This window comes from Protopterus annectens, chromosome 1.part1 (genome assembly GCF_019279795.1).
Source record: "Protopterus annectens isolate FY-2018-M chromosome 1.part1, PAN1.0, whole genome shotgun sequence".
Lineage (NCBI taxonomy): Eukaryota > Metazoa > Chordata > Ceratodontiformes > Protopteridae > Protopterus > Protopterus annectens.
This window is the reverse complement of record NC_056726.1, coordinates 1,838,765,275-1,838,778,669: the sequence shown is the minus strand read 5'-3', so window position 1 is coordinate 1,838,778,669 and position 13,395 is coordinate 1,838,765,275. Positions and strand designations below refer to the sequence as shown.

Below are 13,395 nucleotides of genomic sequence, written 5' to 3'. Positions count from 1 at the left end.
ATTGTAAGAACAAAATCGTCAAAAGTATCTCAAACCTCCCTGGTTATTAGGTTCACCTGTATCCCTGGGGTTGCAGAAGGACAGGAAATCAACTCTGCCTCAAGAGATCTTCTTTCCTATTGTCTATTTTGGAGCTGCTGGGATCTGCAAAACCATTAAGTTCTTTGCCCCATTTTTGTTACCCTGAAACATCCTTTGCAGAGCAATGAACTTTATCCCAATGTCAGCGAGTATCTTGCCTCTTGCTCACGAGTTAACAAGTGCTCTTTAAATTGCTGCCAAAACAAGATATTGCCATGTAGTAGTGCACTGGCAAATGCCACCTTAAAAGTGATCCACACAGTCTGCGAGTCTTTGCCAAGCTGGTCTCCTCATGGTTAAGCCTGAGTCTGCTGCTTTCACTGAATCATCTATCCTGTTATGGACAGGGTACATGGTCACTGAGGATATAGGAGCTCATGGTGGATGTGTGTCTCCATCTGTGAGTGGAGTTCAGTTGTTGGCAGCCGTTTCAGATTTTCTGTGCACTACATAATTCAGAACCCTGAATGAAAAAGTACTGGATGCATAGAATAACCTCCTAACTCATCCATCATCCACAAGTCTTTATTAGGAAAGATGACAAGATCGGGCATCCTCAGGGCCATTTTTTCAGTAGGCATGGCTATTACTAGAGTTAATGAGGGGTCCTTTGTTCCAGTGTCGCTTGTCTTTGGGGGTTCTAAGGATTCTTTCAGACTTCCTGTGGATAAGCCACACTGTCAAGGACTTTATCTATACCTGGTTACAGACTATATCCTCAGGTTTGTCTGTAGAAAGCACAGCCCATGCAACTGGAAGTTAAGATTCACAGGCCTTCTGGAAGGTCTGATTCTATAGGGTGGTGGGGTCTACAAGCTAGAAATTCCCCTTCAGCCTCATCATGTCCAATATCTCCCTAAAAGGATGCATCCTGTGGAAGGGATTTTTGGGGCCCCTTCAACCAGGTCTGCATCCAGAGCAGGAGACTCTGAAAGCGAGTCCAAATGTATCCTGTTGCATTTCCTCTTCCTAGTGGTACTGGGTGGAGGGTACACAGCTGAACTTTGGGCCTGTGGTTCACCTGGTCTTAGACTAGAACCACTGCAGTGTCACAGGACAGTGTTGGTGCCACTGGCACAATGGGGGGTACAGAAGCTCCAAATACCTCCCCATTGTGCCAAGTCCACTGAAATACCTTTGTCAAGGATGATTGCATTGTCATTGCCAATCATCTGCTAAAAGTACAATTGTGGAAGTAAACTTACATAACTGGAAATATTGGACTATTACTGCTGCAGTAGCTTTAGCTATATGGGTGCATGGAAGGTGCCCTGAAGCTTTGGAAAATGGTCAACTGTTATATCATTGGCAGGATATAACCCATATAGCTACAGCTACTGCATCAGTGATCAATATGATGAACATCAAGAGGGACTGGTGTTGACTGATGGCACTAACATCCATGGCAACGAAGTCAAAAAGGAAAACTCTGGAGTCAAGGTGAACATCAAGCAATCTAACTGCAACAGTAACACCATAACCATTGGTGTCAAAACTGTATGTATTGTATCAAGCAGCTGGATCCCAGTGAAGCCTAGTGCTAATGTTAGTCTTGAGGTTACCAGTTGCTGAGGTCACTGATGCCAAAGAGACAGTCTGTCTGCATCAGGAAACCTGCAGGCCACACTGCACTACCCCCCCCCCCCCGATATCACTGGTGATAATGCGTGGCCTAGTGGAGGAATTAATGGAATGCAGATCATCCGTGCTTCTCAGCCCATGGCAAGTACTGTTGAGGATGAAAGGATGCCATAACAGAGTCGGGCCTTGATGAATGCAGACATCATATGCTCCAGGTTGAGCTGTGTAGAACTCCTTGGGAACCTGTAAGAATGGATGTAAGAAGCAAGAGAAGCCCTGGAGTGGACCAGTTTGGACAGCTCTAACTCAGATGACAAACTTCCCATCCTATTTCTCAACAAGTCTCTGATGCCAGACAATTCCCGAGTGGTCAGGGTGTACCCTTGATGGGAGCAGCCATGATAGACTCAGGGCTAGCTGGAGAAAAATCTCCAAGAACTTCAGGAGAAGTAGGCTTCTCCAAAACATGCTGATCTCAATCTTCAAGCCTGCTTTTTCTTGGGAAATTTCCCGCCCTGCAGGACAATACCAGCTGAGTTGGCTCAGGAGACAAAATGTCTTTAACAATAACTATTTCTTCATTGTCCTACAGGTAAAATTCTTGAAGACTGAACAGTCCACATTAAGATGGGTTGCCCCCAGTCACACAAGATACAGCTCATATGGATCTTGTCATGAGATATTATACTCTCGTAAATTACATTTTTGGAATCCCTGCTTTGGTTCCTTTATCATTTTACTTTCTCATGCTACTGCAAAAAGCAAATAGTAAAGATAACAGCCCCAGTGTCCCTAAGGGGAATACAAGAGGAAAGGGCAGGAATACAGAAGACCAATGGCCTAGATACTGACTGGGTACAGAGAGGGAAGGCAATCTGCCAGAAGGTGTCAGGTTAGAAAGTTGGAAACTGATTAGCAAAGCATTTCAGGAATTACACAAGTGAAAGGCATGTCTAATGCAGTAAAAATGTAACCAAAAACTGAACACTTATCTGCCTTAAACAAAGAAAACATCTTCCCTGATAGGTCAAGTTCTTCAGAGATGGTCAAGTTCTTCAGAGATGGCATTGTCTTGATGGTGACAATGAGGTCTGGAGGATACCCAACAACAGACGATTATGGGTAGGGGAGTTCTAGCTTGAAGGAAGGAGATGCCATTACCACATGGCACCATGCCATTACCACAGGACACCATGCCATTACCACACAAAGACACCAGTCCTGTGTTTCCAGTGTCCAGACAGAATCTATAAAAATCTGAAGGATGACAGTTCATGAGATATGATGACATACCTGGCATGCTGAAAATCTGTGCTCAAAATCTTAAGAAAATAAAGGAAACACCAATTGTTTTGCTATTTTATCTCCAACATGCTTCGTTATAAAACCATAACTTAATTAACAAGGGCATAGAAACAGATCTTACATTCTATGGTTTGGTGCAACAGAATTCTGTCTGATTTTGTAATCTGAAAGTTTGCTAAAGCTGAAGTTTCTCCAGGTAAACATGGGCATCTGGGGGATGGGTGTGCAGATGGAGTGGAGAATCATCAGCTACAGGACCATTTAATTTACTTCACTCGCAACTCAGATTAGTGTAGCCCTAATTCATAAAGAATATTTTCTTTACATTTAGTAGCACTATTTTAAAATGTGCACAATGTGCATGTGATTTAATCCTGCACTGTGTTAAGAGAATAAAGCCAAAGGTAAAAGAACACCACAATCCTGTTTACAGCAAAACAGAGCTACATACACATTAGGGTTGCCAGCTGTCCAGGAGTCACCTGGACGCTCAGGAATTGCATGTGATTTAATCCTGCACTGTGTTAAGAGAATAAAGCCAAAGGTAAAAGAACACCATAATCCTGTTTACAGCAAAACAGAGCTACATACACATTAGGGTTGCCAGCTGTCCAGGAGTCACCTGGACGCAGCTGTCCAGGAGTCACCTGGACGCTCAGGAATTGTCAAATGCCTTCCAGTGTCCAGGTCAGGATGAGATTTGTCCAGAAATTTTGTCCTATAGTGTCATAATTAATGTTATCATACATTCGTGCTTAACGTACCAATGGAGTCATATTCCATAATCCTGTAATCCTGATCAGTACAGTGTTGCAAGTTAATGTAGGTTGGGCAACTTGGACGGCAGTAAATATTAATTTACACAGCTTTAAAATTTTGGAGTGAAATGCAGTGTGGTTTTCAAAATTAATAGGTAGAAACCACAGTTGATTTGTTTTACATTCTTTGGGACTTTGGCGCCGTTTTCAAGTAAGAGTGGATCACCAAGGATTTTTCATGGTTACCAAAAACTGATGAGGACATGGCAAAATGCACACTCTGTCGACAGTCCTTTGATGTCAAATACGAGGGGAAGAAGGCCATTACAATATATGCTGGGTCATCCAAGCACAAGAATGCGGTAATGACAAAAAAGCAGTCTCATGTGATTTCTGCATTTTTTATTCAATAAATATGCCAGAAGAAGACTGTTATTGCACAACTAACCAGTACATATCACAGTGTTATGCAACGCCACAGCTACAGTAGTCAGGATTGTGGCAACAAATTTCTAGCAGAACTATACCTCGATTCAACCATAGCTGCACTCTTCATTACTGTGCCTACAAAAAGTAGGGGTAGTAGAAGAGGATTCTGACGGTGCAGCCGGTTATTAAGTCTCTGATGGTGGCTGAGCACTTCGCAATAGCATCCAGCTTCTGAGGGAAAAATAGCCCGAGTGAAGCTATGTCACTTAAATGACTGAGAAACACTCACATGATAATCCCACCGCATGCACCCTTGAAGCACAATTAGCAATACTCAGGGGACATAGTATTAGGCACACAAGAGACAATTACCCAATACCACACAAACAGATTCTGTTCCACATTAGGGAGACTGGAGGAAACAGATCACACACAAAATACAAAACAATAAATGGTGTTTGCCACCATTTTCTATAAATAACATACAACCTATAGTTTATTTTCAGTAAAAAACAACAACCTTAATTCTGAATTTGGAAAGAAAGGCCACCCCTCAAAAGTTTACCTCTTACGTATTGCAGCTCCCAGGTCCCCCACTAAGTCACGATGGGGTCCTGTATCCATGGAGTTCCAGTTCCAGGACACATTGGAACCCCAGTTTGTAAATCCTTCATGATGTTTAGTTGTCAGGACAACATACCTATGAAGAAAAATTAAAACATTTTAAAGTCACAAAAATTATGTCTGTTGTTTTCGGATATTAAGTAGATAGATAAAAAATGTTTATTCTGTTTTATTATATACAAAAATGTATTATTTTATGCAACCAGTGAATTATGAATGGTCAGTGTGTTAGCAAAAAACTATTTTACCTGAATTTTCTAAATTACTTTGATTTCAAAAAAGTAAATAAAAGTCATTAGTCAACATTAATAACATTTTTCATCTTTTATTTGTTATTGTCCATTTTTAACTTGCCACACAAAAAAACGCTACTTCAAGAGTTTCCACAGGGGTATGGATTTCAAGCATTTCTGCAAGACTTAAGAAATCAACTACACATCTCTCAGATTCTGAATGAATTTAATGTACATCACTTAAAAATCAAGGACAAGATCTCTGAATCACAAACATCATTAAAAAGGTTATCTTACACACTGACAAGTGTAAAATGCACATGCAGCTTTACTGCAATTTTGTGACAGTGGTTTACTGAACCCACAATGACTTCTACTGCGTAAGGTATCTGTGCACTGCAGTGTTCTTTTAACTCTTCCCCACTATTACGCAGCTATGGAGTTGGTATAAGTAAACAAGGGGGATGTTAGCGAATTCCTCCACATGGGGAGGGGGCTGGCCAACTGCAAAATGAAAAAATAAATAAGAAAAATAAAAAGAAATGTTTTGTCTTTTAACATTTTTTTAATTTACACTGCTTATGTAAAACTAAAAGTGCAAGTCTTTCGAAGGTGATTTTGAACGTAGGTAAATTCTTAACCCCCCCACCCGAAAGAGACCGAATATCTGAGTTAAGATACATTTTTTTCTAAGCAAGCTTTGGTACTTTAAACATGTGTCCATGTTTTGCAATTTTAGTCCTAAACATTTTTCAACAAAAGTAAAATGGTATGAGAGATTGCACAAAATTAGGTGTGGGAGGATCTGATCTCTGTAGATCTGAAAAACTGGCTTGCAAAAGCAGAAGCATAAACATACATTCCTCTATATAATGACACTAAAAAAATATGTTTGCTTTGTCCTCAAGTTGAAAACCTCGGCTATCTTTCTAGAATTTCATACTTTTAATTTCATACTTTTTTCCTATGTGCTTTTTCCCTTCCGACTATTGACCGTCAGGGAGTATGCACTCTCCCGACTATTGACCATCAGGGAGTATGCGCTCTCCCTCCAGCATCTTTGCAAACATGCCTATGATCCTAGGACAACATTTTCTTAACTCTGCTCCAGGGTGGGGGACCCATATTTTCAACTCAACATAAGGACTCACAATGCCTTTCTTTGCAAGCGCTTGCTCCTATGCACTTGCTAATGATGACCGTCACCAGGTGGTGGCTTGGTGAAGCTATCAATGCCTCCCAGGATGCCCAATGCAAAATCAACCCTTCTCTGATGGACTGTGGCTGAGCATCCTGCTCTGTCCTGGTACTCCCCCCCCCCCCCCCGTCCCCAAAGATGGTCACACCAATCCTATCCTGTCAGCACTGTCAAGTGCCATAACCACTAATAAAACGTGTTTTATTAGTGGTTATAGCAGATGACCCATGTGTCGTCTGGACTGCAGGCAGGGTTTTATCTAAAATATTACATATTGTCTGTGTTCCAGTGTCTTTGTGTTTAAGCCACCAGAGGTGACACTAGAAATGTGAGCTTTAAGTTCTTGCAACATGCGTCACTCTAGCCACCTGGCTACTGCCTCCCGTTTCTGAACAGGACAGTTCACAGTGGTCTTCCCTTTCATTACCATCTACTAAATGTGGCAAAAACTGCTAAAAAATCTCAGAAATACTTAATGTGCCGAAGTAATCTTTTACTGCAGTACTAGCCTAAACACATTTTTGTAAATTAGGTAGTTGGACTAATCCAAAAAGACCCTAACTCAGCCGTAGCATTATAAAAATTAAAATAAAAAGGCAGGTACTAATGTGGACTGAGGGATGCTGAACACCCCTACAGCAAAGCAGCCAAAGACTCACAAGTGATTACAAAGCTAATGGCACCAGGGGATCTTTGTAAGCCCAGCCATGCTTCCCAAGGTGAAAATCAAACTCTGTACCATGCGTTTTTGAGGTAAATACCTTAACCATTATGCCAACCCCCAATGTAGTACAGTAATACTACAGGCATGACATAGCAGCATTCTACTAACCAGAGTTACCATCCAGACCAGTACCATGAATATTGTAGCATTTCAAATGGCAAAAGACATGTCATGGTGCAGAACACCCAGCTAATGACATGCTAAAACTAAAATGCAGTCCTGCACTACAACAGTTCACTGCTCTGAAAAGCACCAAACTGGAAAAAAAGTTTAGGCTTTTCATACATAGTGTAGAAGGGAAGCAATAAGGCCAAGTGGAAGGGGAGACAGAGAGATAGGCATGGGAGTGAGAGATCAGTGGAAGTGAAAGAGAGGCAGTGACAACAAAGAAATGGACTGGACATCACAGGAAACAGCTGAAGTAGGGTAATTCATAACTCCAGCAGAAAAAAATGATAACAGAATGGATTTTAGAAAGGGGGTTCGACTTGTCAGTAATCTAATACAGTCACATTCCCCCCTTTTTTAAACAAAAGGACTAGTTGCTTCTTTTTGAATTATATTAGTTGAAATGATTCCTAACCTCAAAGGAAAGATCATTTGCAGTGGGAGGTGCAACACAGGTATACAAGAGAAGGCTATTTCTCCAAGTAGAAGACTAATAAAAGGGTATAACACACTGACAGTCCAGTTAGAACTGAAATGTAGTATACAACTTGTGTGGCAAAGAAGGAAGCTTGAACATGGAGTGTTTAAAAATAGTTTGGTGTGAAACACTGCAGATTAGAATTCTAAAGGAAAAAAACAAAACTGGTGGTTGAGCAGACACTTCAAAAAAGAGAAAGAAAGAACAATGTATTCAGAAGGCAAATCCACCTGCAGTCTTCCCCCAGTAAGGGTTTACTCTCCAGCATCCCTTTACTAACATACAACTAATTCCAAGCTACAGTAACACTAACAAAATGGAATTATTCACCTGTTAAATTCTGTGATCTTTTTCCAGTGGGGCAGACAAGGACAATTTCATATACAGTATTTTTTGTTTTCCTATCTGCTTTATTCCTCCCAGCTTACCCAAGTACCCCCATCCATTGCCAGGTTTACCAGCCCCCCACCCCACCATCTCCATTCTAAGGCTGGGACCATCATGGAACATCATGTACATTGTCTACCGGGATACTTTGTAAAATTATGTGTAATTTGTGTGTCCAGTTATTTCTCTGCCTGTAATACAGCTTTTTGAAAGTATTTGTAATCTACATTCTAATAACAATATATATTGTTTTGAATACATGAGGCTGTATTACACATCCTGATGAAAACACTGAAACTGTTATAGAAATCAAAGAAACAAAGATTTTAGTGCAGTGGTACAGAAGGATATTGATCCCACTGAAGAGTTTCTGGGTACATGTGGTAACTTTAAGCAAATTATTAAACCATCCTCCCTGACTATTTTGAAAAGTGTACGTTTTTTAATAAAATTCCACATGTGGTTCACATTCTCCGGTGTACTGGGACCTTACCAACTGTATAAGTTACACCAGACAACCTTACCTTAGTCATGGTAAGTTTAGCAGGCTACCTGGTGTACCTCAAGTATAAACAGATTATATAACAAAAGGAAGAAACTGATGCCTAAGAACAAGAGGGAACTGACACAGAAGAGGCAGAATTCCCTCCACAACTTGAACAAGCAAATCAGAAATCTTGTAAAGTCCTCTAAAGATAATTATGAAGGTAAAATAGCATCCCTAGCTAAGGATAATCATAAGGCATTCCTTAACTATGTCCGAAATCTAAAAGGGAATACCGAGTTATGTACCAAACTAGTAGCAGATGGTACCACTCATACTATACTGGAGGAAATTGCCAACCTGCTAGTTGACAGATATGGTGCAGACTTCACCCCCCCCCCCCCCGTGCCCTCCAGCCATTCCTGAAAGCATACCTGACACCAGTCTTCTGCCTAGTATCTCTAGAGATAAGGCCATATCTGCACTCTCCAAGGCCAAAAAGCACGACCTCAATGGGACCAGATAACATCCCAGGTTGCTTATTAAGCAATCCAAAACATGACCTAGCAGACCCAACTGGCATTTTCTTTAACCATAGCCTGAGAACTGCCTTTGCTCCAGCAGAGTGGAGAGCAGCAACAGTAATCCTCTTGCAAAAAGGGGGGCCATCAACCACCCCTGGAAACTACAGACCAATAAGTCTAACCAGCCTAATCTGCAAGGCCATGAAAGAATCATCATGACCTTCTCAACAAGGACACAAGCCACCTTCAAACTCCACAAAGGAAGACGCAGATCTGGTCATGACCACTCACAGTGTTTTGTAGAGATACTCAAGGATGATCAGGCTGCAGCTGCACAAATGCTGTCACAGGTAGCATTATTACAGAAAGTGGATGTGAAGATCGCACTGGCTAACATGTGCTTGGAGTAGATTGCAGAGCTATTTTTCTTGACTACAATATACAATCGATAAGACTGCCATCTGGACAGGCACTATTTAGTGCAGTGGTCTCAAACTCATGCCCCACAGACCTCAAGCAGCCCTCAAATCAGCATAATTATAGATGAGGAATGCAAAGTACAGTTTTGTACCTACCATAAATGTAGATGTCCGATAGATATGCAACTGCAGTCATAACATATGGGTTGTCCTGCCTCAGGCAGCCCTCGGTCGGCCGAATTCCAAAGTCTGGGTCCGGCGTCAGCTGGTGTCGCCTCCTCTCCGACGTCACAACGGCTGAAGTATAAAGGCATCGGCCAACGCCATCTTCTTCAGTGTTTCTTGCCCCAGATGCCAGGTGCCCTCCTAGGAAGGCTAAATTTGGTGAATGGATAAAACAATTCCAGACATGCACAACAGTAATAAACAGATACACCATAGGAGATACCCCCAGCTAATAGGAATAGGGGTAGGGACCCATAAGGAAAGATGCAGAGGGGTAGGAGGGTGGGAAAATCCGACTGCAGTTGCATATCTATCGGACATCTACATTTATGGTAGGTACAAAACTGTACTATGTCCTTCAAGAATGCAACTGCAGTCATAACATATGGGTTGAATACCATAGCCAAGCTGGGGGGTGGATGGAACTAAGAGAGGGATGGTGTAGCTAAAATGCCCTGCAGGACTGCCGAAGCAAAGCCTGCTCGGGATCTGGAGTATAAGGGCAGGTTGTAGTGCTTGGTAAATGTATGCACGGAGCTCCATGTAGCAGCCTCTAAAATGTCCTTTGTAGCCACTCCTCTTAGGAAAGCTGTGGATGTGGCTATAGCTCTGGTGGAATGTGGCCTAATATTGGCTGGCACACCTTTTCCATGGAAAGAATAGCAGAATCTGAAGCAGTGTCAAATCCATTTTGAAATTGTTTGTTTGGAGATTGCTTTTCCTTGTACTCCAGCAGCATAGGCTACAAACAGTTGGTCAGACTTTCTGGTGGCCTTAGTTCTGTCCAAGTAGTAGCATAGTTGCCTGTGTATGTCCAAAGTATGCAGCAGTTTTTCCCCCCTATTTTGAGGATTGGGGAAGAAAGTAGGCAGGTGACTAGCTTGATTTAGAGACACCCTGGAAATTACTTTTGGCATAAATGTAGGATTGGTTCTTAGAGAAACTCTGTCCTGATGAAAAATGAGGAAGGGAGGCACTGCCATGAGTGCCTGTATCTCCGAGACTCTTCTAGCAGATGTGACTGCCAATAGAAAGACCATTTTCCATGATAGAAATTGCATTTCTGAAGTTGCTGCTGGCTCAAAAGGAGGAAGAGTTAATTTTTCCAAAACGAAATTGAGGTCCCATGCGGGTACTGGCTGTTTTCTGGGAGGTTTGATATTCTTTATCCCTCTTAGGAACTGTCTTAGCAAAGGATGTGAAAACACTGGTGGGTCACAATTGTATTTTGCTGAGGCGTGAATCTTTATAGAAGAGTATGAGAGTCCAGTATGAAACATTTCTGCCAAGTATTCTAATATCTGAGGTATACTCAGTAATGTTGTATCCTGACCCCTGTTGGCATTCCAGATGCTGAATCTCTTCCACTTGGCTGAATAGGTTTTTCTGGTGGAAGGTCTGCGTGCTTCCAGTAAGATCTCTTGCACTGTTTTGGAAAGAGAGATAGCTGGAGGAGTCATGGTAACCTCCATGCTGTCAGATGCAATGTTTTCAGGTTTTGATGGACAGTCCTGTAATTGTGTTGTGTTAGAAGCAGGGGCCATAGGGGCAGAGGCCACGGTCTGATCCGAGTTATGCTCAACAGCAATGGGTACCAGTGTTGCCTTGGCCAGTCTGGAGCTATCAAAATGCCTGTTGGTTGTTCTGCTTTGATCTTCAGTATCATCTTGGTCAGCAGAGGTAGAGGAGGGAATGCATAAATTTTTAGGGAATTCCAGATGAAGGAGAGAGCATCCGTTTTCCAGGCTAGAGGATGGTGGATCCTTGTGCAGAACTTTTCCAGGTGATGATTTAAGTGGGAAGCAAAGAGATCTACGTCCGGTCTTCCCCATGTCTTTGTTAGTTGTGAGAAAATGTGAGGATGCAGCATCCATTCGTGTGGATCCAAGAAATTTCTGCTCAGCTTGTCCGCCAGTACATTGTCCTTGCCAGGCACAAACTGGGATTGCAAATGTATCTTCAGACTCAGGGATTTTTCCCAGAGAAGCATTGTTAGTCTGCAGAGGGGATAAGAATGAGTGCCTCCCTGTTCGTTTATATACCACATGACAGTGGTGTTGTCTGTCCTTATTAGCAAATGTCTTTGTTGTAGTGATTTTTCGAAAGTCTCGATTGCATGTATCACTGCCAACATCTCTTTTTGGTTTATGTGCAGATGTCTTTCCCTTGGTGTCCATAGACCTTGAATGCATCTGCCCTCCATGTGCGCCCCCCATCCATGGTCTGAGGCATCTGTTGTAATCATTTGACCTGCTTGAGGTCTGTTGAAAGACATGCCTTTGTTTAACTGATTTGCTTGAGCCCACCACAAAAATTCCTTTTGCAGACATGGAATAAGTGGGATTACGTCCTCTCGGCTTTGGCTGTGTTGGGACCATAAGCTTTTTAAGTACCATTGCAGCTTTCTCATATGAAGTCTTGCCAAAGGTATCAGAAGAATGCAAGATGCCATGAACCCCAGGGCCTGCAGGATTTTCCTTGCAGTCAGCTGGGAGAGTTTTGCTAGGCCTTTGAAGTACTCTGGTAACTGCTGTTTTTCCTCTGTGAGGTAGGCCATTTGAGTTTCTGTGTCCAGTTTGGCTCCTAGGAAAATAATCTGTTGGGATGGCAGTAGTCTTGACTTCTGAATGTTGACTGTGTATCCCAAGGCCTGCAGTAGTTGAATGACATAGTCCAAGTTTGCTGTTAAGGTTTGTTTGTTGTCTGCTTGTATGAGGCAGTCGTCCAGGTAGGGGTATATTTGAATCCCCTGGAGTCTGCAGTGTGCCACTACTGATGCCAGGCATTTCGTGAACACTCTGGGCGCAGTAGATAAGCCAAACGGCAATGCTGAGAATTGATAATGCTCTGTCCCTGCAAGAAATCTGAGGTATCTTCTGCAGCTTTGTCTGATTGGGACATGCAGTTATGCCTCCTTGAGGTCCAGAGTGACCAGCCAAGACCCCTTGCCCAGCATGGGAAGGAGTTGCTGCAGCGTCAGCATTTTGAACTTTGGCACAATGAGAAAAGTATTTACAGTTGACAAATCCAGTATAGGTCTCCATTTGTTTTCTTTTCTTGGAACAAGGAACAGTCTTGAATAAAATCCCTGGCCTTGTTCCTGCGGAGGAACCCTTTCTATTGCTTTTATATTTAACAGCTTTGAAACTTCAGTGAGTGCCTCTGCCCTTTGATGATGTGGCAGGTTTGGCATGCCTTGTCTTATTGGTAAAGTATGGAAGTGGAATCTGTAACCCTTGTCTATTAAATCCAGAATCCAGTTGTCCTTGGTTAAGATATGCCAGTTTTTTGAGAATAAGGATAACTTTCCACCCAAAGGTACTTCTCTCTGAGCCTTTGTAGGCGGTATGAAAGTCAAGTCATTGTGATTGTCCTTGTGGTGCAGCTGGGCTGCCTGCACCACTTCTTTGATTTGGAGGTTGCCATTGGCGGGCCCTGTAGGATCCTCGGTATTGCCCTCTACCTCGGGCACGCCTGCTTTTTCCCCTTTGAAACTTGTCAGAGTCTGGGAAGGACCAATTCTTTGAAGGCCAGTTTCTGCTGAATCTGGGTGGCTGAACCTGGAGGAAATCCTTGACTGTCTGTACTGACTTAGCTATTTCCTCAATGGATTTCAACACATCTTGTGCATTAGCACCAAAAAGCTTCTGTTTTTCCAGAGGTGCATCAAGTAACTTTACTTTAACATGGTCAGGCAAAGACTGATCTTTTAACCAAGCATGTCTACGTATCACAGCCCCAGTCATAGCTGCCCTACATGAAGCTTCCAATGCATCA

General features: G+C 42.5%; 1 protein-coding gene across 1 annotated transcript in view; it reads right to left on the bottom strand.

Annotated features, from left to right (window-relative positions):
• Positions 1–13,395, bottom strand: part of LOC122812698 (tissue alpha-L-fucosidase-like) — a 381,978-nt gene that overhangs the window by 351,850 nt on the left and 16,733 nt on the right. Inside the window, exon 2 of the mRNA XM_044084827.1 lies at positions 4,720–4,854. Within this exon, the coding sequence (XP_043940762.1) occupies positions 4,720–4,854 (135 nt within the window). The remainder of the gene's footprint in view (positions 1–4,719; positions 4,855–13,395) is intronic.